Genomic DNA, 27,998 nt, shown 5'->3' with positions numbered 1-27,998 from the left:
CGATGCAAAAAAAGAACAATACAGTTAGTGTCACGAAAAGTTTATTAATTCCAGAAGTTACATCAACAGGGCACTCTGTGTCCGTCCTTTGTGCAAAAAGAGAAAGACTTGGTGCTTGTACACAGTTTGTCAGAGGGTTCAACAGAGCTGGGAACGTCTCAGTGGTTAAAATAGAATTGCTATCCATCGTATCACAGAAAAAGAAGTGCGTTACATGTTCTGTACGTACAGATCTGTGGAAGTTGGTGGATAAGAGGTAAGAACACTGTCTTCACTACTCCTACGCTGCAATATTACCCATGCACCCATGGACGCCAGAGTCGCAGACATGCCACAAATAATTGCAAGGCTACAACAATCCTTGGAGTGACAGCTAGCAAGACACGTCCTGCTTGCTTTCCGCAGCAAGGTAGCACTGGTTCCAGAGTGCATGTGTTACTTGCTCTTTACAAATTAGCTGCCTTTGGCAGCTTTATGGGCCAGTTGGAAAACTTGTGCTAGACTTTACTCCAAGCCTTACATACTCTATTAATTAGAAACAGAGTACATAAGTGCAAGCAACATTGGAACAAGCATCCTGGTAAGGGTAGCTGCCTAACAAATGCTTGCTTTTCTGAAGTTTACAAGGCAGATGTCATCTGACAAGAACTTGAAAGGCTGAATAGAATAGTAGCACATATACACTTGGAAGCAATACATTCAGGGTTAGTTGGCCGATAGACCGGGCAGTCGGCATTTGGGCTCAGAAATGATGCCTATAATTATCTTGCCATGAGATGTGCGAAACTGCACCAGTTGCATTCCTGCAGTCATCAAACCCACAAAGCCCAATCAGTTGCTTTTTATATGCTATGCTGGATCGAGGCTCTGGTGTGGATACTCCTGCAAACTGATTGCTGCACTACTATGTAATGTTTGCTCCGAAAATAATGTTCCATTAAAAGAAAGATTAGACAATTACCCGAACCGCAACTCTCCCAAGATCGCTTGAAGTACTCATTTACAAGCAATTTAGCAAACGTGTAATCTCAATGCAGTTCACCTTTAAGTAAGTAGCCTGCTTCTTTCTCTTCACTGTGCCACGTTTGCAGCATCTACACATTCTTTTCAGCAGTCGGACCAAAACCGACAACAAGCAAGACAACAGCAGTTCTTAATATAACGTGGGATTAATGAACATGCATCAGGCTTTTGTTGCCATTAGTACAGCTGAAACAATTGATAATGTTATCACTTTACAAAATGCTTATCACATTGTCAGCGCACTTTGCAAAGTAATCCGAAGCTGCAGTGGTACAGAAATTCATGGCAGCAATATTTTTTTCAAAGTGCTGAAGAAGGTTGAACATAGAATAGAGTTATATTTTAACCACATTTGCTTTGAGGCCTCGTTTGCATACCCTGGATGACCACTTCCATTACCGCTGTTACACAGATTTTTAAAACAATATTTCTTGTTGCACAGGTACTTGCAAGGCGACAGTGTCATAATAAATCAATGCCCTGATGTTCACTACACCAAGATACTTGCAAAAAGAGAAGTATAGCAAGTTTGAACAGGAGGAAGGAACTATGCCGCGTACACATTGCCCTATAAGAGATTTTTTAGAAAAAAAGAAAGAAAATTGGCTGTCTGTGTTACTTTATACACCTGTGTTTCAAATGACTGCTCAGCATAAAAGGGCCATTATTCTTGTTCTGATCAGATCTAAATTGTTCCCAAAAAGTGAACTTTAGTCAGCTGAAGCAGTTGATTGAGATGGTTGGTTGGTTGGTGAAACATAAACTGTCCTGAGAGACGTGACTAGCGCGCAATGGACTCCTCCCATGTTGGGACGGGCAGGCTAAGCCTGACCGCCGCATCGTGGGCTCTCTGGACGGCCTGTAGCTGATCACCGTTGTTGGGGCTTCTGATGGCAGAGAACCACTTGGGTGGATAGCTTGATCGCTGCCCAGCAGTGAAGGGCATCGCCAGAGCACTAGCTGCTAGTGTCCGGATAAATTTTGTGAAACAAAGCCAAATTTGAGTACGAACCTGTCTGTAAGAGTCTAAGTGTCATTGCCTGGGCTCTGTGTAATTTTCTGTGAGAAGGGGGTAGATCCTCCTGTCAAGGTAGAAGTGCTGCGAAATTTCATTGTTTGTGGTTGGCTGATCTCTATTCTCCAACGTCGTGAGCTGGAGAGAACCTCCGTGGGTGTGGAATGTCAGACCTCGCGTCTCGGAGTGGGCCAGCTCGTTGGGGATGGAGATGAGCCAGTTAGATTCAGCGAAAAGCATGGGTTCACAGGCTGACAGCAACGAATTGCTTGCACAGCTGTGTGACCTTCCAAAAATGTATGCGAGACTGCGATTTGAATTCACCACAGTAATGGCGGAGGTAAAGTGATCTTGTGGTTGCTGGTAAGCACTTAAAAATTGCAGAACTCTTTCTAATAAGATGCCTTATCTGGCAATGAAGCTTGTGATGGTCCTAATACAAGGTGGCTACTTACACGACCTCCACTGCATCAAACATTTTGCAGCGAACAGCCGTAACATCTTGGTATTCCCAAATTTTCTCTCATAACTCCATCTCTCCTACCATTCGTACTGCTTTAGCTGATCAAAGCACACCGCTTGGTTTGGAGGGGATTCAGAAAGCTGCTCAACAACAGCACACTGTAAAGAATAGAAGAGCTAAGGAGAGAACTGTTCGTGCAATTTTAGTGTTGCCCACCTTCCAGAAGATATCAAGATTGGTCATTGAAAGTTCTTCCAAACCCTCATACATATTTCTTGACGTCCCCTCAAGGCATCTCATTCATAAAACATCACCCACATACACTCAACATCAGTGCAAAACATGCTAGTGGAAGACTATGATTTGCATACAGTTTCAGGTTTGTGCTTCTTTTGTCCTTGTTAGCATTCACTGCATTCGCGACAGCTGTCAAGCATAAACAGCACACAACCCAAATATGGGTACTGATGGCCTGCAGGCTAGGCTTGTTCGCAAACTGGCAACGCATGTGAAATTGTGAGCTGCCCATAATGCCACCTCACTCTGCATGCACCGAGAGCAGTGAAACGCACGCAGATGTCAAGCTAATCTCACAGCACCACACAAACCTGTTAATGTGGCAACTTGCTGCCACATTGAGAATCATGTAGGAATGGCTCCATGAAAAAGAGCATCCACTGAGTAAAAGCTGTGCTCAACAAATATGAGCACTACACGTGTTCGAGGCAAAGTGTGCAGCGACACTTCTCAATGAAATGAGAAAGTCGCAAAACATCACGTGGGCCTCTAGTTTGAGAGCCGAGCATTGTGATACTGGCAGATGGAGACAAGTCAACAGTTTAGTGTGCTTACAGAATCGCCCACTCTATGTTATCTGAACATTTGCTGAAGTGTGCATAATTCAGGAAAGTCACTGGTAGGTACAGAGAGAAGACAAGCATGAGTACAGCGGGCGCTCCCTGTAAAAAGTGTACAGGTGAGCGAAAACTCAACCAGCGCTCCTGCCAGGCCATTTAACCAAGTTCTTGTAGCACTATCGTCGCTTCAAAGCTCGAGTGAGCGAGTGCAAGTATTCTCACCAAATTTGAGCACTGGGAGAGGGGGCACAGCAGAGGCCCGTTTCACAAGCTGTACTAAGCAGTGGTCACACACAGTATGATAATCTTTTGTTAGGAAGTCTACTATCACACTGGAATGAAACATGAAGACCTGAAAAACTAGAGGATGCATTACCTTTTCCATATTTATCGAAGTAAATTGTGCTAGCGTGATGAATCCGCATAGATGCTAAGATCTGGATATGCCACGAGTGCTAGGTCATGGGTGCACCACAATTCGGGAACCTAATAAAACTAAGTGGGAGAGGTGTTTTACCAACTTTCTTCTCATCAGTGTTTAATTATGGCATGAGAGCACATGCACACTAGCATCTACAAGCAGGCTGGAACAGAAAGGATAGGAGCAGCAAGTTGTCTGCGTGCAATCGACAGGTGACCATTCATAGCAGTGCACAAATCACGAAGTACAGAATGTATTCACCTACTTGCACCTGAGTGAAAGACACAGAACTACAACTGGTACTATGCTCGGACAGCAGAGCACCACCGCTACAGAAACCACATGCAGAAGTTTGTATGTACACAACGTCTCAAATAAAAATTGGGCAGTTCTACTAACTGATGGTTCAATTTTTCACTAATCAGAACTGCTGTACTATGCAACGACTCTCTGGATCGTTGTTCAAAAGTTTCCATCATCTAAGAACAATTTTTAAAAAGTAAACACAGGCAAGCTGGCAAGAGGTGTGGGAATGCCAGGCCATTGTCTCTATGGACAACCAACTTTTCTGCGTGTTACACATGCCATGGCAGGAATTGACATTACAGCTACGCAACAATGACGAGGTGGTGCAATTGCTCCAGCACTAGCACCTCCCAATGACAAGGATAGCTTGGGTGCGAGAGGAAGTTGCTCCGTGCTCTTTGGATATGAGATCCAATCGCCACTTATCACCACATATCCACCTTAAAATAGCACTCAAAATAGCATTCGCTTTCTTCTTTTCACATAGGTACTTTTTCTGCAACATTATTCCCTTTACAGTGTTGTGCATCACATGCATGTATGAAATAAGCCAGAAGTCAGTACACACATTGGTTCATTATTCACATTTTCCTTTCCATCATTTTTGCCCTGCCATGGTGGTCTAGTGGTTATGGCGCTCAACTGCTGACCCGAAGGTCGCGGAATCGAATCCTGGCCACGGCGGCTGCATTTTCGATGGAGGTGAAAATGTTTGAGGCCTGTGGAGGTACTTAGATTTAGGTGCACGTTAAAGAACCCCAGGTGGTCGAAATTTCCAGAGCCCTCCACTACGGTGTCTCTCATAATCATATTGTGGTTTTGGGATGTTAAACCTCAGATATTATTATATTATCCTTTCCATCATTTATATTCTAGTCAGTACTGCAAGTAACATAACATTACCAAACAGGCAAGACTGGCTCAAAATAGGTAAGTAGCACAAAGCCACCACAGTAGGAAATTCTGTAGTGCAAAATTAAGCAGAAATGTTAAACATATTCTCCCTAAGAATCTCTGCATTTGTTTCATAGGTGGTCGCCGACTTTTCCTTCTTTAAATCATAAACTCCTTTAAATGAGGGAAACCATGGTCACTATCTTATGCTGCAACACTAAACTACTTCATAGTTCGCAGTGTTCCGTCAATTCTACAGCGATTCATGATCAAGGAGTGTCAGATGCACAATAAAATAACTGCCTTAGGTTTCCCTACATAGTACTATTTGAACACACTGTTCCTGAGCTTTAGTAATTTGAGAGGAAACTGTGCAATAAGCATATTTTGTCCGCCTGTTTCTGCAGTGGGCATTTGTTTCCCACAGCAACATGTGGTACCACTATTTTGTCTATTCCGAAATTAGTCCAGTCTGAGTTGTCATTGTTCCAATTTATGCCAATACAACAAATCAGCTGCATGATACTACACATACGAATGTTACGCTCATAGGAGTACTTGACTCACATTGTGGGTGCTATACGATACGACACATCAACACCTTAATACTGCTTAAAAACACTTCCATGTTGCATGCATTAAAAAAGAAACACATGGCACAGTTGCTCGAGTCATATCACCTTGCAATAAAAAAGCATGGTCAACTTCTTTCGCACTACATTGCCTTGGAACATGTATGTTGCGTACTCTGTGTCTAAGGCATCCATAATATGCTCCAGTTTCTTTTACAGACTTTTTTTTTGTAGGCGTTCTTGCCTCACTAACTGTACTACTTACAGTGCTGTACTGTCGGGTGTATTGGTGTGGGGGACCTCATGTAGCTGTTCTTCAGCTTCTAGTCCTGCCTCCTATTTCTAGAAACAGAAACAAAGGAAGAATGCAACTTAGGAAATGACTTAGATAATTAAAAGAGTGCAGATTGGCACACTAGCCACCACACAAACGCACATGCAGGTGCACTAGATACATCCACCACACACAGCACTCACTTCCCACCGTTTTAATGCTCGTGTGTAAGATCACATCATTACAGAAAGTTAAGCATGCACGATTAGAGCCATGTCATTAAAGCTACAATCAGAAAGACAATAATAGTGGCTTCAATGACATGGCTCCAATCGTGCATACGTAACCTTCTGTAAGTGATGTGATCTTACGTACGAGCACTCAAACAGAAGTGAGCTCGGTGTGGTGGACGTATCTAATGTGTCTGTGTGGGTGCAGATGTGTCAATTTGCACTCTTTTAATTATCTAAGACGTGTTACCAACTAGACCAACTGCAAGATCTTTTAAAAAACAATCTTTGGACCACTGAGTGCCTAACTAGTGTGTATTCAGCCTCCATTCCCCGACCTCACTGTTCATATTGGAGGGAAACAGCGCGAACTCACCCAAGCAACCAGTTTAGCTCACTGTTCACCTTCTCTGTTTTTTCCTGCATGTTGCTGCTCCACACGACATCAGAGCCAATGGAATAGCAGGCATATTTTCCGCCTGTGGCAGTCCGGGTGTCGCGAAACCAGAACCAGTGAACAGTCTTAAGAGTACCAAACAGCGGCACTGTCTGTTACTTTGAATACGCTGTTGTACAAGAAGACCTCCTAGACATTACAGCTTAAAAGCCAACTGCAATGTAATATTGGACCACGTAAAGAGCCTAGTTTGAGATGGCGCAGACACTGAGCAGCCTCTGTGCAAAATTTTCACAGTTAGTATATGAACCCACCAGGAAAGGCTTACAGGAATAGACTTCTACGATACTGCCACCCACAAAAACACCACCATTACCACTCACTAGCAACCAGAGTGTCGAGAACCAGCGCAATAGCTGGGTGCGTCCTCCATGATGTAAACCTGGCGTGCCACGTTCTTAGAGCTCTCAAGACCAACAAAGCACCAGGTGCTAGCGATGACCGTAGAGGGGCTACTCAAGCAACAATATTACACAGCTACCAGCCCTGCAAATTTGCCATGTTTTCTACAACAGCATATGGTGCCACTCTTTTATAGGCAATTTAGGTAAAGTGAAATCTCATCGCAGTTGGCCTTTAATGAAATGACTAGAAAAAAGTTGCAGCGCCACACTAAAAGGAACAAAGTATACAACATGTTGCAAGTATGAAAGCACCTTTATACAAAAAAAGAAAAAAAAAACACCACATCAATGTTGGAGCCACAGCACAGTTTTGCTGCCTACAGGGACAAAAGCTAGCCTAGTTTAACAGGATTAAGTAATTTCAATTGAAAGTAAGTGGACGACAAGGGAAAGAAGGCCCTAAGGTACACTGACTCTGCCAGACTTTGATGCCTTCCTCACCAACTGGACAAATATCAACTCATCAGACGACAGCTTAGAAAACTACTTCCAAGAACTAATCACAGTGCTTGTATTGGCAGTGGTAAGTAAACATGTCAATTAAAGCCATACATACTACACACGCAATTCCAACTAGCACTATGCTTAAACAACACCCATAAGATTGCCTGGTCATACTATAGCAAAACAAGAGCTCTCATATAGTTAGAGTAGAAAATCCAGTTTGTGTTCCTTAATTTTATCACTTTGATGTTCATAGGCTCTTACCACATCCCTCTGTCCTTCCTTGCATACTGCACTGCTTACGCGGTGTAATCTTTAATAACATGGTGTGACCATAATATGGATGGTCTAAACCAGGCAATGGCCAAATTTCGCACTATATATGCATTCTTTTAAGATCAAAACATCCTGTACTGAGCTCGGAAACAAGAAATAAGACTAAAAAACATTGCACAGACCACATTGTTTATGGCAGCCTGTCAAGCATTGCAACGAAATTTCTTTAAAAACATTTCTTTTTTTCAACACTACTCTGTCTTTTAAGGATATGCACAAACAGTTAAAGCTGTGCTTACAATCTTCACAGCCACCAGAGACAAAACAGGTCAACCTTTGCACCACTACCTTCTGGGACATCCACAAAAATGTGATCACTAGGGTCCACCACAACCCACCAGTGGCAGCAGATGCGAAGTAGTACTGCCATACAGCGCCTCGAAAACATTTCCTTCATCTACACTGCTGCCTTTTTTTGGATTATGACACACAATAACGTCTAATTCTGCATTTCACTGTGCAGTTAGAGGGAAAGCAAAATACAGAAAATACTGAGATAAGGTCGGCGTGCTCGTTATATGCAAATTTCTATGTGCAACGTGGCTTCACGGCAACGCAGGTTCAAAGGCAGCAATGACAGCAACAACTGAAACTGACCATACGTCAGGATGGGAGAGTAACAATGCTGAATGGAACAAAGTGAAAATAAGGACTTTGCAATCTTTTGAGCATAATTAGTGGGTTCCTTTCCATAAAGGTGTACAATTAACCTGCTCGTCCAGAATGTCCAAATATAATACCCAGGGATCCTTTTTTTTTTTTTAAATTTTTCTGCTAGTTGTAGTTGCAGATGTGGGTTATATGCAGGGGCAGGTTATACACCAGAAAACACTGCGCTACCATTTTGCAGTGACTGTTTTTTTAGTAATTTCTTGGACAAGCTCTCATTCGTAATCATGCCCAATGTTGACGGCTTATTGAAATGCTTCTCTGGCCTGCAGTTATGTCATGCTATTAGAGGTACAAAAATCAACATGAAAGAGGGAACGATGGCATTCAAATGCAATGTTGTAGAAGCACACCTTATTAAAAAATGTTACTCTAAACAACATGTCAGCACTTTGTTGTGCTCACTAACAAAGAATGCATGTATCTAGAGCAACTACCAAACTTTAAGTGTGGTTGTAGCTGTCTGATCCAAGCGTACTATTTTAATATATGGTTTTCTTCATATAAACTAACAAATTTAAGCTAGCATTTGTCCTGCCATCATCGTAAATCAAATTTGAGAATACTAAATGTCCCAAAACTGTGTAGCAGATAACAATGCATAGCAGAAGACGCTCTCACTTTCTTCATTCTACGTTCATCTTGCTTATGCTAGCATTTTTTGTTAGATAACAAGCGATTCTCAGTGACACATCAATTATTTTCAATCATCAAACGCAGGTTAAGCAGTGTTATGTCTGTGAGTACTTGACACTCACATCTGCAGCCACCAGCAAGAGGTGGAAATCGATACCTTGGGGAAGAGAATGGAGCATTCTGTCTAGTACCCTAGAAGCCAGAACTGCACTCTCCTCATTTGGGCGACAGAATCATAAATACAGGGGCTGCGAGAATTGCCCGAACTGGCACAAACCTCGCAGCACTACAGTCTCCTAGAGGCACATTGCAAAACACAAAGATGCAACGAGTGGCAGCGGCGAGTGAACCTTGCGATTAACCAGGGCTGCTGCCGATGACGGGAGGGTCACCTGATTCCAGCGCAGCGGCAACATTTTTGTTGAAGTAGGTGTGCAGTGCCTCCCACTGGGCGTAGTGCAGCAGAATGTGTGGCCGTTTCTGACGAAGAAGATCCACAGTCTTTTGTGGTGTCCACTGGTACCTCTGAGGAAAAAAAAAAAGAATCAATTTTATATAAAAAGACATTTAAAATTTACCACGACATCGTAAATCCTTGTTCATTGTGATGGCACTGAGTTTCTTGCAAAGCCTCAGACTAGAGAGTTGTACTAATACTTTTTCACTGCCATTTAACATTATTCATGTTGCGTATGTTTTAAAATGTATAGCATGTAGACACGAGTTCAAATATAGCAAAATGCAGAAAGTAAACTTCAAACAGGTGAACAGATTGGAAAACCCTGCTAATATCAGTGTCACCTTCTGTTTGATAAAGCTTGCTCCAACTATGTTTGCCTACTTCAGAGTTTCTTGTCGTCAGCCTACACTGTGTCAGAGCACATGGAAATTTTCATATCCCACCCACATGGTAATGCAGCTGCCACGACCTGTGATCAAACCTGCAATCACGAAACCGACTCTTGAGCTATTGTCAGACTGCTGTCAAACGGAAAATAGTAAAGGCTAGTATACCCTTGCAATATAACATATCTACATTGTCATTTATAGAAATGATCATATGGCACCATAATCCAGAATGTAACAGTGACACAGTTGCTATGGGCTTGTCCACGCTACCTCGATCGTTGGATTCATGGGCCATTACACGATTCCATTCTAGACTTCCTGCGCGGATCAAATTGGTGTAGTACTTCTGACACTGTTTTGTATTATGCCCAAGGACAAGCTTTCGAAATTTAAAGCAACTATTATAATAAGTTCTGGGGAAATTAAGACAAGTAAAGCCTCTTTCTTTCTTCACTACCTTGACAGAAGATAGGTTCTAATTGCAACTCTGTTGTACACAGTCTAACATTCTGCTCACTGCCTGTTCACAGCATGGTTTTAAGTCAGGTACTGAGACGAGAGCTCTCGAGAGAAATATCATACTAAAGTGTTTTGCCAGCAGAAGAAAAAGAAACAAAGAAAAGAATTGCAAAGACAGCTGACATGAATGACAAATGGCAATAGCCAGGAATAGAGCAAGCAAACTGCTGATGCTTGCTGGAGGAAAACGTCATGCATAAACGTAGACAGATGTATGCACATTTCCTCAAGGCTGTCAAGAAGGAAGTGACAAGCCACAGCAACTTTTCCTCAGCACATAGTACCACAGGGAACAACGAAACTATGAAACAACGGTAGTAGTTGTTTCATAGTTTTGTTATAGCCTGCTGAATACTCACGAAACAACTCTTGCTGTTTCAAAGCATTTAGCAGGCTACAACATAGAATATGTGACACTGGTTAATGCGTATAAATATCCTGAAAACCATGGAATGACCCCTTAACAGTTGTTTACTGTCAAAGTAGCTTTAATGAATGCTGCAAAAATACAAATGTTCACAGAGCTGATGACAACATATTAAATGTGCTACCTACCACGATTTCAAATAGACAATTTCCTATTATGTGAATTGAATGCCCACTTGAATTTCAACAAAGGGCTACAAATGTTTTTGCCAATTGTAATGAGGTAGGTTGTGAAGTGATGGTTAATTTGCAAAACACTACATGTGGTAAAATATGCAGGTTGCACAACTATAACTCTGTCTTCTTTCTTTTTCTTCGTCTTCATCGAGGAAATTTCAGAAATCAGACGAGGAATTTTGTTTTTTCGGGAATACAGTAACACTGGACATAAGCAGGTTATTAATAGAGATTTTCATAACCCAAATACCTTGACCATTAAAGTCTAAAATAGGGTGCAACTTAGGGTTTCTTACTTTACCACAGCAGAAAAATTAAAACCCACAAACAAGGTGCACAGAACCGCTGGCATAGCTAGTGGGTAAGGGGGGGGGGGGTTCAACTCCAACCCCTCCTCTAAATTTTTCATGTGAATAATATATACAAACACATCCAAACACACACACAAACATACATAAAGTATGGCTAAACCCCCCCTTAAAAAATTTCTGGCTACGCTCATGGACAGAGTATGGTTCAATGTGCATTGTAGCACCAGAAGCAACACATTTTGATAGAATGGCCTGCCTCGTTGAGCTGTTTGAAAATTTAGCACATCCAGATAAAAGCTAAGATTTATTAAATCTGACATTATACTAATAACTTGGCTCTTTCCTTGGGATTTAGAAAGTAGATGTGGCACTGGGAAACCAGTTCTGCGGAAGCCTCTAAACTTATTGTATCGTGGACCAGAACAACTTTTTCGTCAGTTAAGAAGCTTTCTTTTCGAGAAATCTGTACAGATTTCCCTAACTTGTAGATTCATTCTCCACACCCCCATATGTGCCTTCAACGTGTGTGAGATAAGTGTGCCACAGACCTGCATCAAGTAGCAGCCGACGAGAGTAGCACTGCGTGTCCTGCCAGCTTTGCAGTGAACGTAGACAGAGTGGCCTGTGCCTTCAAAACTTTGGATGAATTGTACTCCGCGTTGCAGCTTTTCCTGACAGGGTGTCTCAAAGATGTCCGTCGTGCTCAACTGGAGAAACTTGACGCCACACTTCTCCCACTCCTGAAAGAGAGCAGCAGTTTGAAGAGGCCAGGAATTGGGTACATTGATGTAGTTGAGGAAGCTGCCACCGGATCCCACTACAGAAGCTAATATTGTGCGCCCGCTGCCCGCACCGTTGGCGAGGCAGATCCATCGAGGCAATGAAGCATGCTCTTCGTCTCGCTCTCCCGCACACGCACCCGAGCATTGTATTTAAAAACTGTCAACACTGCGAGCTGTTCCGACACACCCCAATATAATGTAGGAGCAGATGTGGGCTTTGGAAACAAGAATAAGGCCGACAAATACGATTGAGGAAATTACATGGCTTTATCTACAGAATAAACTAGCATATCAACTGAAAGAGCGCTTCTCAGCCAATCTAAAACAGGGAGTCGTTTTCGAAACCATTTCTCTGAGCTTTGCAATCGAAGTTGAAAGAGGCCAAAATGGGTCTAAATTGAGGCAGCTCTGGTATGCTGTGTGGTAAAATCTTTAAATAGCCTGGGAAGGTAAGCGCTTTGCGGCACATTATCAGAATTATGCCTAAAATATTGTAGTGGTTCCCTAGTATCTGAAACCAAGAGTTGTTTTCAATATCGTATTTTGTTCGTCAGGTATTAATCTTTTTTTGTGCTTCCCATTCAGTTATGGCGGGGCACCCAGCCGCCGCCAAGAAATGGCGTGACATGTACAGGGGGGGGGGGTCAAAAGTTTGCAGGCCACTATCACACGTATTCCTATGGCATCATGGCCTGCGAACTTTTGAAGATGCCTGTACATGTCCCGAAATATTGGGGATGCTGGTGTGTCGAGTCTGAACTCAAGTACACTTGCAAAGGCTGTGAGCGACTCTAGCGGAAATTCCTAGATTGAGGCCTTGTATACATATGCAAATAGCCAAAAAAGTGGACAGAAAAACAGTCATCGCCATGCTCACTTGGTAGTGCATCACATGCCTAGTAAGTGGAAGATGTAGGTTTCTATAACAGCTTTTTTTTTTTTTTTTTTCAGATACTTTTATTCCTCTTTACTGTGTCACTTCCACATTCCATTCAAGACCATGCACAGGTTGTTTCGGCGGTGCTTTGCTTGGCTTCATTGCCAGTCCGTTTCAAGCGGTTTTGGGTTTGAAGGAATGTCAAGCCTCTTGGTGGCCCTCTTCGTTCACCGTAGGTGCTTTGTGAGATGAAGTAGCACTCAAGATGAGCACAACGTGAGGTGTTCAGTGACGCAGCATGATGCACATGCTACATGATGCACAAAGATAACAGGAGAAAATAAGCTAGAGGACCCATATTCGCATATCGTACTCGTACAATGCATACTAACATGAAGCTAGTACATCAAACCACTTACAAAGGCTAAATGTATGAAAAATGCACTGACAGTACACAGACGTTGCTTATGTCGCTTATCCTGTAGCAACAAATAAAGCATGCTTTAGTTTCGGTATGCTTTCTTTGCTTTCATCATGAACAAGGCATCAATATTTGGGAATACATGTATTGCTTATATAAAGTATTCCAAAATGCTGGTAATTATGTTACTAATGTTGCACAGTTTTATCCCAGTCAGACTAAATATGCTGTTATTTGACTGGATACTAGTAATTATTAGGACAATGCATTCCTTATGGATGTAACCAAGTTTTCTGATATTGACCATTTGCCAACAAAACGCCGACTACATGGGCGCTTTCAAGGGTCAATGCGGAAGGCAGTGTAGATTTTCTACTGAGTGTGCAGTCTAAAAATGCAAGTAAATCCCCTGGGCATGTGCCGCCCTGCAGTAAGCCTCTCCGACGTTAACTTGGAGCAGTGGGTGTCACGACAAACAACACATTTTACATGAAAGTTATACATGCAGATGCACTGGCACATGAGAAGGAAAATAGACAAAATATGCTTCTCAGAAACAAATACATTTCTTATGTCCATGCCCACAAGCCTCACTTCTAAAATGAATTCAATAACTAGCCCTAGCTTTCTGTCCTAAACAGAAAGCACCATGCGCTGCACTCGGCATCAGTTCGCAACATGTCACAAAAGCTTTAACGGATGCAGAACATATGAACAATTCTCTACGAAGCCAAGCATGCTTCATATTATGCAGATGTCAGATGGAATTGAGCCTGCTTTAATGTTTCTTTATGTGAAACAAGTACGTCAGACACAGCAGCCATGCATGCATGCTCACACACTCAGGTATGCCAAATTCGTAGGTTGGCACATATTTGCAAAAACTAAGTAATGTAACAGCTTACTCACATTTAAACATTACAAGGAGCTTGGCCATCAACCACTGTGTATGTGTTTGCTCACACTCGCGTTTTAACATTATGCAATGTACTTCGTACAACTTTTATTTCCAGAAATGATGAGAGTGCGAAAGAATCTGCCATTAATGAGTATCCAGCGCCTGTAATCTCCGCCTATTTATTTATTTCTTCCTGGACTGCAAGAAATACGCGAACAACCAGCCTAGACAGCCAAGAGAACGTCGCACTTACTTCCTTACTCGTGACCCAATATCGCAGCTCGAAGTCTTCGTTCATTGACACGACCCCTCTCACGTTCTCCTCTTCGAGCAACTGAAAGAGACAGAAAAAACACGCAGTACTTAAGATTGTGCGAAATATACAAATTGAGATGTGTAACAAAGTTCTGCTGTATCGGGCAGCGCTGAGGGTTGAGGGTATGTTGACCGAACCAGAGCTTTGAACTTTCCGAAACAAGTGCGCGCGGCGCGCCAATTCAGTGAGCTCCGCAAGGATTAGTTCGAGCAATTACTTCAGTTGATCCCATGGGGTCAATATGCTGTGGTTGTGAAGAAGGTGTATGCACAGAAAGGAGACGCGAAAAGAATCGCGCATAAAAGCCCGAACGACAATTCGTACCTTTGGTGTGATGCTCCGGAAAGGCAGTGCTCCGAGGATAACGGTATCGTCGATGCGGTCATACCACCGTCTCGTTGACACACGCTCCATGACGACATTATAGATTAACGAGGGATAGAAGGTAACCCTCGAGAACATTCCGTGAAATTTCATGCACAACCCAGTTCGGTGCACTGGCTAGAATCCCAGCGCACTTGTGTTTCCGTGTAGATGCGTGTAGTCTGCTTTAGGTCTTTCGCCTGCGCGAAAGGAATGATGGGAAACCAGTCACGTGGCCACACTGATGTCGATTTCTTTTGTTTTCTTTTCGGGATGCGCTTTTTCAGCAGCAGGAAGTGTAAAAAACGTGGCAGTCAAGGCGTTTTTGAGGCTACAGAAACATAGCCTTTGAGATTTGCACTTGATGCTCGGGCAAGCGCAAGAGGCAAGGCTAGTTGTCACAATAAACAGCGAGTATTTAGACATTAGAAAACTGTGAGTAATTTAACGCTTATTCTTGCAATAATTCTTAGTTTAGGAGGCGTGTGTGGGCTCCGAGATGTGCAACAGCGCATAGCTAATTTATCAAACGGCAGATGACGCGTCGTGCGCTTTCACTTTCAGACTGCTGCTGCACATCATGGCGCTCAGGGTGCTCGTCGGCTGCAAGCGTGTGATTGATTATGCGGTCAAAGTATGTATTTTGCGCTTATATCCACCCAGTTTACATTAACATCCGCGCACTAAAGCATCTGCCAGCGCTGAGTCGGTCGCTGTCATCGCTGGGCGTTGGTGCGCGTTGTGCACAACTGTTTCAATCATACCCGCGCTACGATCTCGTTTAATGAAGTTCCTTATTTTAATCATTCTAAGCGTGTTTGTTCAAGCGTAGGCTGAATAAACCTTACACACGTAGCCGACCTTACCACGCGTCCATACCTGCACGCGCAAGATTCCCGCGTGACGTACAAGATCCTAACGGATAAGAGCCACGGGAAAGCATACATAATCGTCAGCCGATATGCCTCGCGGCCTGTCGAGGTGTATATGCCCTTCAGATTCGACTTTTTCCGGTTGCAGATTTGACGTCTTCCTGGCCCCTTATATTGAATGACGCCCGCCTCGCTTTCTGTGGTGCACTTAGTGTCAGTTGAATAAGCCCTACTTGGCTTTTTAGCTACAAAACACGTGAACAAGAGTAATGCAACTCGCAAAAATGGTGTGCGCAGCTTTGTTTGCGAACTAGAAATATAGTAGCCAAGTGCCTAAAGCAGAATTTGTTGCTATCGGCGCCCAAAGTCCATCAACATCGTAGCATCAAAAAAAGGAGAGCTTTGCTCACAGAAGGCCTTAATGAGCAATCGCACGTTCGGTGTATCCAGATTGTTCACACATACGAACCTACTTGTAATTTTTTTTTTTCAATATAAATCGAGAATTCATAATTACAGGAATTGGTCGTAAAATAAAAGCAGAAGACAAAATGCCTTCGCTGCTGCGTTCAGGCGTAGTTATTTCTATACGAATAATTCTTGAAGAAAGTTTGATTCTATGCTTATGGTTTCACATACCTATTACATCTGCATTGTTAACGGCGAAAGGACGCGTCAACATAATTATGAGGCTGAATATTCAAATTATCGTGCGTCGAAATGTACAATGAAACTGGTCTTCACACTGGTCCAAGTACTATCGTTACAAATTACCTTGAAGGCACTTAAAGGCAAGTTCTTGTGGTACACTTTTCTTGCAACGAAAAGATTGCCAGTAAGAATATTAAGACATGCACTTGTAGTGCGGAAAACACTGGAACATTTATCACAAGTTTTATCTCAAGCGAATATGGAATTCGTACACCAAAAACAGATAGGCGAGGATGATAGTCCAGCATTGGTAGAAAGCAGATGACAAGATGAAAGCTGTGAAAAAGTTTGGCATTCATGTTCGTTTCTTTGTTATTCAATTGTTTTTTTTTTAATATAGGTCACATAACTCTATGTACTCGTGCACGTACAAAAGCAATTTTGTGCACCGCCATGCAATGACAGACACCACGGCTTGCTGTACAATACCTGCTCAAAATGAAGCCTGGTAATGCAGTGAGCGATGAAACGCAAGAAGCATAGAGAAACAATCCAGGAAGAATGTGGCATTTTGAATTAGCAAATGTACATGGCTAGCATTTCGGTTAAAGGTGTACTGACGCGAATATTTTAAGTTGTCGTTTTTTTGCGTCAAATGAAAGGTCAAACCCTCAAGAGCCTAGAAAAGGTAGTGCGAGTGCGTCCTGAAAAAATAGTTACAGTATGTCTTTAAAAGCTAGTTTCGGTTCCTACTGTACCCTGACGTCACAACACGATATGAGCTTCTCGTCACGTGCTCGCACAATATATAGTGACGTTTCCACGGCCGCTCCGCACTGTGGCTCCATTGGTGACGCACAAGCGGCCATTTTGGAAGTTCTGATGACGCACAAGCAGCCATCTCGGAAGCTTTGGTACCTAACATCATCACAACTAGCCAGACTGCTGCGTGAAGTCACCAGAATTTGTACTGTAGCCTGACGTCAAGCTAGTGTCGATGTCAGTAGGTGCGTCATGGAAAAATTGACTTTGATATCAAATTAAAATATCTTATCAGTATTTTCTGAGCTTCGCACTTGCTCAGAACCGTCTCTACATACAGGAGATTTGTATGGCAGAGTAAACTCGCCTTCGAAAAAAGGTGTCAGTACCCCTTTAAGATTTAAGAGGAAGATGGGCAGGTCGTATAACACACAGCAGCAATTACCAGAGGTGCATTAGTGATAGCGTGACAAAGTGACTGACATGCACCTTATTGTGTTATAGGAGTGGATAGGAGTGTTATAGGAGTGTGATGTTTGCTGATATGGGCCAGAGGCAGCTGATGCAAGAGGGTACGACACTGGGCTAGTTGCTTCCTTCCTTCCTTTTTGGGTTTAACGTCCCAAAACCACGATACGATTACGAGAGACGCCGTAGTCGAGGGCTCTGGAAAGTTTGACCACCTGGGGTTCTTTAACGTGCACCTAAATCTAAGTACACGGGCCTCAAGCATTTTCGCCTCCATCGAAAATACGGCCGCGGCGGCCGGGATTCGATCCTGCGACCTGCGGGTCAGCAGTCGAGCACCATAACCACTTGACCATCGTGGCGGGTTATTTTGGGCTTGTTGGTGTTGCATATCTTGAAGTGAATGACAGCGCGGAAAACAAGGACAAATAGAGCACGAACAACACCAGCACACGAACGACACAGTGTGCTCTCTTCGTCCTTTTGTGCTGTCGTTCACTTCAAACTGATGCAGGGTAACAGTAGTGGGGAATCTCTTATAGAAACCTTTTGTCCATAGGCCTCAAGTTGGTAGATAGCTGTGGTAACACTCTCCTGCAACCCTGTGCAGATACGTGTCAAGCCCGACAAAACAGGAGTGGTGACCGAAGGCGTTAAGCACAGCCTAAATCCTTTCGACGAGATTGCCGTGGAGGAAGCAGTACGATTGAAGGAGAAGAAAATAGCCAGTGAGATAATCGCAGTGTCATGTGGGCCTCCTTCATGTCAGGTAAGTTTCTTCTTCCTTCTTCGAATTTAGTTGGATTTGGTACTAGGCTACAAAAGCTCAGGGCACTGTGCACATGCACAGTGTTTTTCTGTTCATGTTGCGTTACTCTCACACGAAAATGAAAATAAGGAACTAAGCAGAAATCCTGTGAAGCTCGATTACTCCCAATTGTGGCATGTGCTTTTCTTGTGTGAGCAGGCACTAAATTGCTCTCTGGCCTCCAAACTGAGCGCCTGTGAAATGATCTGTGCACTGCTGTCATGCACACCGGTGAATGTTGTGAACCAGATCTCTTGTTTGGTCTCCATTTTTTTGTTGTAATAACTTCCTTTTCCCCTCATTTTATACTTTTTCTGCTTTTTCTGTGCTCCCACCAGTAATCGTGGAATGTTTTTCTGTTCACGTTACATTACTCTCACACGAAAATGAAAATAAGGAACTAAGTAGAAGTTCTGTGAAGCTTGATTACTTACAATTATGGCATGTGCTTTTCTTGTGAGCAGGCACTAAATTGCTCTCTGGCCTCCAAACTGAGCGCCTGTGAAATGATCTGTGCACTGCTGTCATGCACACCGGTGAATGTTGTGAACCAGATCTCTTGTTTGGTCTCCATTTTTTTGTTGTAATAACTTCCTTTTCCCCTCATTTTATACTTTTTCTGCTTTTTCTGTGCTCCCACCAGTAATCGTGGAATGTTTTTCTGTTCACGTTACATTACTCTCACACGAAAATGAAAATAAGGAACTAAGCAGAAATTCTGTGAAGCTTGATTACTTACAATTATGGCATGTGCTTTTCTTGTGAGCAGGCACTAAATTGCTCTCTGGCCTCCAAACTGAGCGCCTGTGAAATGATCTGTGCACTGCTGTCATGCACACCGGTGAATGTTGTGAACCAGATCTCTTGTTTGGTCTCCATTTTTTTGTTGTAATAACTTCCTTTTCCCCTCATTTTATACTTTTTCTGCTTTTTCTGTGCTCCCACCAGTAATCGTGGAATGTTTTTCTGTTCACGTTACATTACTCTCACACGAAAATGAAAATAAGGAACTAAGCAGAAATTCTGTGAAGCTTGATTACTTACAATTATGGCATGTGCTTTTCTTGTGAGCAGGCACTAAATTGCTCTCTGGCCTCCAATCTGAGCGCCTGTGAAATGATCTGTGCACTGCTGTCATGCACACCGGTGAATGTTGTGAACCAGATCTCTTGTTTGGTCTCCATTTTTTTGTTGTAATAACTTCCTTTTCCCCTCATTTTATACTTTTTCTGCTTTTTCTGTGCTCCCACCAGTAATCGTGGAATGTTTTTCTGTTCACGTTACATTACTCTCACACGAAAATGAAAATAAGGAACTAAGTAGAAGTTCTGTGAAGCTTGATTACTTACAATTATGGCATGTGCTTTTCTTGTGAGCAGGCACTAAATTGCTCTCTGGCCTCCAAACTGAGCGCCTGTGAAATGATCTGTGCACTGCTGTCATGCACATTGGTGAATGTTGTGAACCAGATCTCTTGTTTGGTCTCCATTTTTTTGTTGTAATAACTTCCTTTTCCCCTCATTTTATACTTTTTCTGCTTTTTCTGTGCTCCCACCAGTAATCGTGGAATGTTTTTCTGTTCACGTTACATTACTCTCACACGAAAATGAAAATAAGGAACTAAGCAGAAATTCTGTGAAGCTTGATTACTTACAATTATGGCATGTGCTTTTCTTGTGAGCAGGCACTAAATTGCTCTCTGGCCTCCAAACTGAGCGCCTGTGAAATGATCTGTGCACTGCTGTCATGCACACCGGTGAATGTTGTGAACCAGATCTCTTGTTTGGTCTCCATTTTTTTGTTGTAATAACTTCCTTTTCCCCTCATTTTATACTTTTTCTGCTTTTTCTGTGCTCCCACCAGTAATCGTGGAATGTTTTTCTGTTCACGTTACATTACTCTCACACGAAAATGAAAATAAGGAACTAAGCAGAATTCTGTGAAGCTTGATTACTTACAATTATGGCATGTGCTTTTCTTGTGAGCAGGCACTAAATTGCTCTCTGGCCTCCAATCTGAGCGCCTGTGAAATGATCTGTGCACTGCTGTCATGCACACCGGTGAATGTTGTGAACCAGATCTCTTGTTTGGTCTCCATTTTTTTGTTGTAATAACTTCCTTTTCCCCTCATTTTATACTTTTTCTGCTTTTTCTGTGCTCCCACCAGTAATCGTGGAATGTTTTTCTGTTCACGTTACATTACTCTCACACGAAAATGAAAATAAGGAACTAAGTAGAAGTTCTGTGAAGCTTGATTACTTACAATTATGGCATGTGCTTTTCTTGTGAGCAGGCACTAAATTGCTCTCTGGCCTCCAAACTGAGCGCCTGTGAAATGATCTGTGCACTGCTGTCATGCACACCGGTGAATGTTGTGAACCAGATCTCTTGTTTGGTCTCCATTTTTTTGTTGTAATAACTTTCTTTTCCCCTCATATTATACTTTTTCTGCTTTTTCTGTGCTCCCACCAGTAATCGTGGAATGTTTTTCTGTTCACGTTACATTACTCTCACACGAAAATGAAAATAAGGAACTAAGCAGAAATTCTGTGAAGCTTGATTACTTACAATTATGGCATGTGCTTTTCTTGTGAGCAGGCACTAAATTGCTCTCTGGCCTCCAAACTGAGCGCCTGTGAAATGATCTGTGCACTGCTGTCATGCACACCGGTGAATGTTGTGAACCAGATCTCTTGTTTGGTCTCCATTTTTTTGTTGTAATAACTTCCTTTTCCCCTCATTTTATATTTTTTCTGCTTTTTCTGTGCTCCCACCAGTAATCGTGGAATGTTTTTCTGTTCACGTTACATTACTCTCACACGAAAATGAAAATAAGGAACTAAGCAGAAATTCTGTGAAGCTTGATTACTTACAATTATGGCATGTGTTTTTCTTGTGAGCAGGCACTAAATTGCTCTTTGGCCTCCAAACTGAGCGCCTGTGAAATGATCTGTGCACTGCTGTCATGCACACCGGTGAATGTTGTGAACAAGATCTCTTGTTTGGTCTCCATTTTTTTGTGGTAATAACTTCCTTTTCCCCTCATTTTATACTCTTTCTGCTTTTTCTGTGCTCCCACCAGTAATCGTGGAATGTTTTTCTGTTCACGTTACATTACTCTCACACGAAAATGAAAATAAGGAACTAAGCAGAAATTCTGTGAAGCTTGATTACTTACAATTGTGGCATGTGTTTTTCTTGTGAGCAGGAACTAAATTGCTCTCTGGCCTCCAAACTGAACGCCTGTGAAATGATCTGTGCACTGCTGTCATGCACACCGGTGAATGTTGTAAACAAGATCTCTTGTTTGGTCTCCATTTTTTTGTGGTAATAACTTCTTTTTCCCCTCATTTTATACTTTTTCTGCTTTTTCTGTGCTCCCACCAGTAATCGTGGAATGTTTTTCTGTTCACGTTACATTACTCTCACACGAAAATGAGAATAAGGAACTAAGCAGAAATTCTGTGAAGCTTGATTACTTACAATTGTGACATGTGTTTTTCTTGTTAGCAGGCACTAAATTGCTCTCTGGCCTCCAAACTGAGCGCCTGTGAAATGATCTGTGCACTAGAGCACTGCACGGGCCGATTTTTCCGGCCCGGGCCCGGCCCGGCCCGAAAACGCCATGCTCCGGCCCGCCCGAGCCCGGCCCGGTGTTCTTTAATGTTGCCCGTACCCGGCCCGGGCCCGAAAGGTTTGGGCCCGGCCCGGCCCGGCCCAGCCCGGCCCGTTTCAGCTACTTATGCCTTGAGCATAAACGAGACACTGTCCAACCTTTGGTGATTGTGAAGATACCTGCCACACACCAGATATTATCTAGAGATTGTTTAAGGAACTTCTTTTAGTGTCACGACTTTCACTGGTACTGTGTATACTTTCAGTTAATTACGCCCGTAACGCTTTTGCGAAATAATTGCAGGGCAATATAAAATATAATTGGAGTCATGGCTGGCTGTTTTATGTACGCACGCAGTGGTAACCACGCAATCTTATTTTTGCATTTCAAAGAACGACTACAAAATATAATACCTGCATAAAGTGGAGAAAAACGCATGGCAGAAATTTTTAGGTGGAGTCTACATCAACTGCATACGAGCTAGGACTGCTGAATAAAAGTAGCAAGTCTCCTGCAAACTTTATCTATTGCACAATGCAATGAAAAAAAACGTGCTCTAGCTGCTTCTGGGAGGAATACGCTAGGCTGGGCAGCGTTACATAAATTAAAGCTGTCGTGTTGACGCCTCGGGCAGGCAACTGCACCCAACCAACACTACGTTTTCGTGTTCAAAACAACAAGGTTCTTTGTTCCACCCTTCTTCCCCGAGTCACCGCCACCGCCACTCGGGGAAACGAGTGCCTCTATGGTCTGGCGCATCACCACTAGTACTGGGAAAATCAACAACGGCGTTTGCCCTGGGTTAAGGCTCGCTCCGCATCTTGCACTTAAAATGCACGAAAAACAGCTACTGAGATATTAATGACTCACAAGTCGTGTTGGCCAGTCTACGGGCATGCGAACGTAGCTGCATACTCGGAATGTTTCCTTAGATACCAACGCGCACATCTTATATACACTAATCTAGGCAGTTTACCGTTGCTTTCCTTACACGGTACTCAAGAACGTCTTTCACTCGCTATAATGGCGGAAGCTTATATTAGGCGTTTCTTGAAATCCCGAGTAGCATACCGATGGAGCAAAATTGTAGGCGTCTTGTACTGTGCAATTTCTGTGCACGCCAATGCACTCCAGGTTGTTTAAATTGCCCGGAGCCCTCAACGATGGCGTCTCATATAGCCTGGCTCGCTTCGGGAAGTTAAACCCCACAAAACAACAAAAACAAAGCCACACAACGTACACGCGCAATTATACCTATACGTATGAGACCCGGGCCTAATACGGGCCTGGCTCAGGCCCGAGCCCGACCCGAGCCCGAAGATCAAGGGCCCGAGCCCGGCCCGGGCCCGATCCAAGAACCCCTTACCCGGCCCGGCCCGGCCCGCGGGCCGGGCCGGGCCCGGGCTTTCGGGCCGGCCCGGGCCCGTGCAGTGCTCTACTGTGCACTGCTGTCACGCACACCGGTGAATGTTGTAAACAAGATCTCATGTTTGGTCTCCATTTTTTTTGTGGTAATAAGTTCCCTTTTCCCTCATTTGATACTTTTTCTGATTTTTCCGTGCTCCCGCCAGGGATCGTGGGCTTGCTGCTACTGTTTTATATCTCTGCTGCAGTTAACATGTTGCATTATTGATAATGGCCTTTATTACATAGCACATTCATCACATTTTTGTACCTTTCCAAATCAAAATTTTTTTAGTCCACAGCTTTCTCCTAAATATCCTTTCTTTTTCTTAGCATTAATACATCCTGCCATCTTTGTCCACTAGGAAACACTGAGGACAGCGTTGGCCATGGGTGCAGACAAGGCCATCCATGTGGAAGTAGAAAGCAAGGAGTATGAGACATTACAGCCTCTGCACGTTTCCAAAATTTTGGCCAAGCTGGCAGCTGACAACAAGGTGGATATTATTATTGTAGGGAAGCAGGTGAGCACTGGTGTTCTCTTCCTCGCAAATGTTTTCGTTCTCACAATAGAAAAATACATTTTATACATGTTGCTCTTTCCCTCACAGGCTATCGACGATGACAGCAACCAGACAGCCCAGATGACTGCTGGAATCTTAGACTGGCCGCAGGTGAGGCTGTTAGTCACATGGCACGGCAGCAAACTGCAGAATAACTGCAGTATTTCAGTTCATATGCCATGTGTGATCCATCCAGCCTTCATCATTTGGATTTCAGTGAAGTACTGCAAATTTTGCAAGTGCAGTGCCCTCTGCTAATTTTGGTTTCTTTGAAAGAGCTGATCTTGTGCCACCTACTTGGCACTGGGAACTGCAGACTATGTGCACACGAGTTGAGGGCAATGGCTTTTATGTTGTTTTCACAATCCATGTCTCTCCGCACCTTTCCTTGATGTACGTTGCTTCTTCCCTCATGGCTGCTTCTAGGCTACTTTTGCTTCCAAGATTGAGAAAGACGGCGATGGCCTCAAGGTGACCAGAGAAATCGATGGTGGCCTCGAGCACATCAAGGTGAAGCTGCCCGCCGTCATAAGCGCAGATCTCCGGCTGAACGAGCCCCGATATGCCACCCTCCCCAACATCATGGTTAGTGTCGAGCATGCCATCAAGCTTAGTTAATTTTCTTTTTGCCTTCTGTTAGTGTTCTAGTGGCTGGCTTAAGGTGCAATTTTATCACAAGAATTCAGTCACTTCACTCCCTGTAGATTGCTTACCTGCGACGGCATACTGTTTAGTTTATTTGAACTTGCGCATGGTCTCTGGAATGCAATATGCCCATTCAAATTTCTTAGCAGTCTAGGTGTGAAAAAGGAGAAAAGATTTCGGCATTTCACATTTGTGTGCAACCTACTAATTGGTTTAGTTACTCGTTTCAAAGCTGCATAGTGAGAAAATTGCATTGTGTTCGGCTTCTATATAGAGACCTAGACCCCTTTGGCATTTAAGCTTAGTTTAGCTTAGCGATCACCTGTGCAATTTGCCAAAGTCTAGTCATGTAACTGCTCCATGCAACTTAGGTAAGACTGCAAAGCAGTATTCGTAGCGCCATATGGTGGCATCGTCTTCAAAGCGTAATGTAGCATTCTTCCACGGTGCGATTCTTATTGGTGCAGAAGAAGAAGAATAATAATAACTTTTATTGAGGGAAGGGGAAGGGGTCTAGGAGCTAGATGGGTGGGGCCCTATGTCCAAGGCTCCACTGGCTTGTGCCGCCAACCGGACATGGTCCAGAAGCGCTAGTTGCACCTTCGGGTCCGAGCAAGCGAGGAGTACTTCCCATTGCTCCAAAGAGTTTTCTATGCTGTACTTATGCTGTAGGCAGTTGAGGTTATTTGGCCTTTTACCGCAACCCCATGAGATATGGTAGAGGGTTGGTGGCGAGTTGCGACACCACGGCCAATCGCGCCCATACAAGAACATAGCTTTAGTAGGTTGCAAAACAACTCCATTTCGTAAGGCACAGAGTACAGTGAGGCACTTACACAATGTCGCAGTTTGTCAACATCACACCCAAAGTGATAATGCTTTAATATATGCGAAAACTACAAATATGTGATGCACTTCTGAAGGGTGGCAGTTTTGGGCAATTCGGTGATGCATAATGTGAATAATTAGCTCCAAAGAAAAGCGAACAAAAGAAGAACAAGCGGTCACTACCGACCTCTTGAACAACAGGTACTCGAGGAGCTTCATCCGCCGAGTATGCCAACGACGCAACGACCGAAGGAATGTCCCCCTCGTACCTGTTTCTGCAAAGAGTGGCACCAGCAATGAAGCCTCCCCCAAACAACCCTACTGAACTGCGGTCCCGTACATACAGGGAATCAGCAAGCAACTAGCGAGGGTGTTGAGGAAACAGGGCATCCGGGTGGCACACAAGCTTGCGTCAACACTGGGGTGACGCTTTCCGCGGCCGAAAGAAAGGTTCCCTGGGCTAGTCTACGAAGTTCCCTGAACTGACTGCTGCGTCACTTATATCGGCGAGACAAAAAACTTTCCCAGAAGGGTATGTCAGCACCGAAACGACACACGTGGCTTCAATGCAGCACGAAACGCTCTTGCAGAACACAGCTAGAAGCTGGACCATCGCATGAACGTCAACGCTGCTCGGGTCATCGAAATGGAAGGTAGCCACACCAAAAGACAATTCTTAGAATTTTGACATATTCATACGACAGCTGGAAACATTAACTGGTCAACAGGGACACTGCCGAGCGTGTATGTACACTGACGTGGAATCAATGGAGAAAACCCGTTAAGAAGAGCGGCGGGGAGAACGACGGTGGAGAGGGAGACCACTAAAAAAGAGCTAGCTGGCCGGAGAGTCACCCCCTGAAGGAGAGACCGAATGGGTCTTGAATTTTAGGGTCAGTTTCTTAAAATTAAAAACTAAAGAGAAAACGTGGCTGGAGAGTCTTTTTATTCTTATAATGTCACCCAGCCAGACAGATTTCTGTCAAATATGTTTGCCTTTAAATTAGTACAGTGTATTGAAGTAACGACTAGATGAAGTTAGTGTACAGTCAAATGGCAAACTTAAACGGTTTCTTCTCTGCTGTTGCAGAAAGCCAAGAAGAAGCCCCTGGAGAAGAAGACACCCAAGGACCTTGGTGTGGATATAGGTGCTCGTATTGACATTGTGAGCGTCGAGGACCCACCTACCAGAGAAGCTGGTACCAAGGTGGAGTCTGTGGATGAGCTACTAGAGAAGCTGAAGGCCCTGGGGCGTATCTAAAGGTAGGCCTTCCATTTCAGGTTAGGCTGCTACATCTAGGTTGCAACTGGATTGGATTCATACCAATATCGTTTGTAAAATCTTTGTGTTGCGAAATTAAAATAGGATGTGGCAAATTATTTGCTCTGAACATGAGCAGGCACCTCCTCGTGAGCCCTTGTAAGATGCCCCGTATGTGTGGATCGTTTCGAACATTATCTCTTAACTTGACATGTAACTGCTGTTGCCCTTACGATTGCTTAGTGCCTCTTTTTTTTACTTACAAAACTTTCCATTTTTGATGTGATTGAATGCTGGTCATATGTGAACAGAGTGCCACTACAGATTGTAGCATATTATTGGAATCAACCATCTCATTACTAGTATGGAATAGGCCCGAAATGAGGACAGATGAGTGCTAAGCAAATATATTGTGCTAGTGAAACTTATTGCCTATGTCTGGCCACACGTCTTCAGAAACTAGTTGTGAAATGAACTCCTGTAGTTCGGCTGAAATGTTCAGCACCTGCAAAGTTTCATAATGCTTATATGGCTGCAGTTATAGTTTTGTAAGTTTTGTAATGTATGGTGTGCAGGAATACCCAATTTTTCTTGTTGACTTTTAGATGACTGACAGGGATACAGCTGTTTTGCATACATTTATGTATTATCCTGAATAGGAGATGACGCTTTGCTCTTTTTACAGATGTCTGGCTCAACTTTGCGCAGCAGAATATGTCCTCTTAAGTTCCGGGTGGAAGCAAAGTAGTCAACAAATTGTACACCTGTCCAGAAGTGATGATTAAAATAAGATATTTTTACATTCTCTCCTGCCACTTCCTTCCACACAGTTGCTTTGAGCCAAGTTATGTTAAGCACTGCATGTTGGTGAGTACTTTAGAGTCTAAGCACAATCGGAAATCAAACAGTTGTACCTATCAAAGGTTATAAAATTTCATATAGCAAAATACGTAAACAGTTCCACTATGAAATTCTCCTTCAAATTAGTGGGAACTAACAGACAGCAATGCCAAGGCATTGCTGTCTGTTAGTTCCCATTAATATTGTGCTTAACAAAGAAAAACGAGCCCTTAAAAGTAATCTTTCCTTCCTTCAAATTAGGTACGATATGTGGTACCATCATGTGTATGGTTTCGAACAGGTTACATATAATTTGCATATTATCGTGGCTGCATCAATC

General features: G+C 43.3%; 2 protein-coding genes across 4 annotated transcripts; one reads left to right on the top strand and one right to left on the bottom strand.

The window, feature by feature from the left end:
* Positions 1-24: 24 nt before the first annotated feature.
* Positions 25-15,147, bottom strand: LOC119393475 (phosphatidylglycerophosphatase and protein-tyrosine phosphatase 1). 3 transcript variants are annotated; one of them, XM_037660514.2, is made up of 5 exons: positions 14,902-15,147; positions 14,515-14,595; positions 11,832-12,023; positions 9,352-9,526; positions 25-5,887 (listed from the first exon to the last, which is right to left on the bottom strand). In XM_037660514.2, exons 1-4 carry the CDS (start codon positions 15,052-15,054, stop codon positions 9,359-9,361), a joined length of 594 nt encoding a protein of 197 aa, XP_037516442.1. In that variant the 5' UTR covers positions 15,055-15,147; the 3' UTR covers positions 25-5,887; positions 9,352-9,358. The 3 variants fall into 3 exon arrangements, with proteins under 3 accessions (XP_037516442.1, XP_037516443.1, XP_037516441.1); XM_037660515.2 differs by having other exon boundaries at positions 9,394-9,526; XM_037660513.2 differs by lacking the exon at positions 25-5,887 and having other exon boundaries at positions 7,151-9,526.
* Positions 15,148-15,415: 268 nt separating this feature from the next.
* On the top strand, positions 15,416-27,623 carry LOC119393473 (electron transfer flavoprotein subunit beta). The gene is made up of 7 exons (XM_037660511.2): positions 15,416-15,574; positions 18,304-18,462; positions 23,887-24,045; positions 24,133-24,195; positions 24,511-24,669; positions 26,648-26,820; positions 27,504-27,623. The coding sequence occupies exons 1-6, from the start codon at positions 15,521-15,523 to the stop codon at positions 26,816-26,818; spliced, it is 765 nt and encodes a 254-aa protein (XP_037516439.1). The 5' UTR covers positions 15,416-15,520; the 3' UTR covers positions 26,819-26,820; positions 27,504-27,623.
* Positions 27,624-27,998: the final 375 nt, after the last annotated feature.

Source organism: Rhipicephalus sanguineus, chromosome 5, assembly GCF_013339695.2.
Source record: "Rhipicephalus sanguineus isolate Rsan-2018 chromosome 5, BIME_Rsan_1.4, whole genome shotgun sequence".
Lineage (NCBI taxonomy): Eukaryota > Metazoa > Arthropoda > Arachnida > Ixodida > Ixodidae > Rhipicephalus > Rhipicephalus sanguineus.
This window is presented reverse-complemented; position numbering and strand designations above follow the sequence as displayed.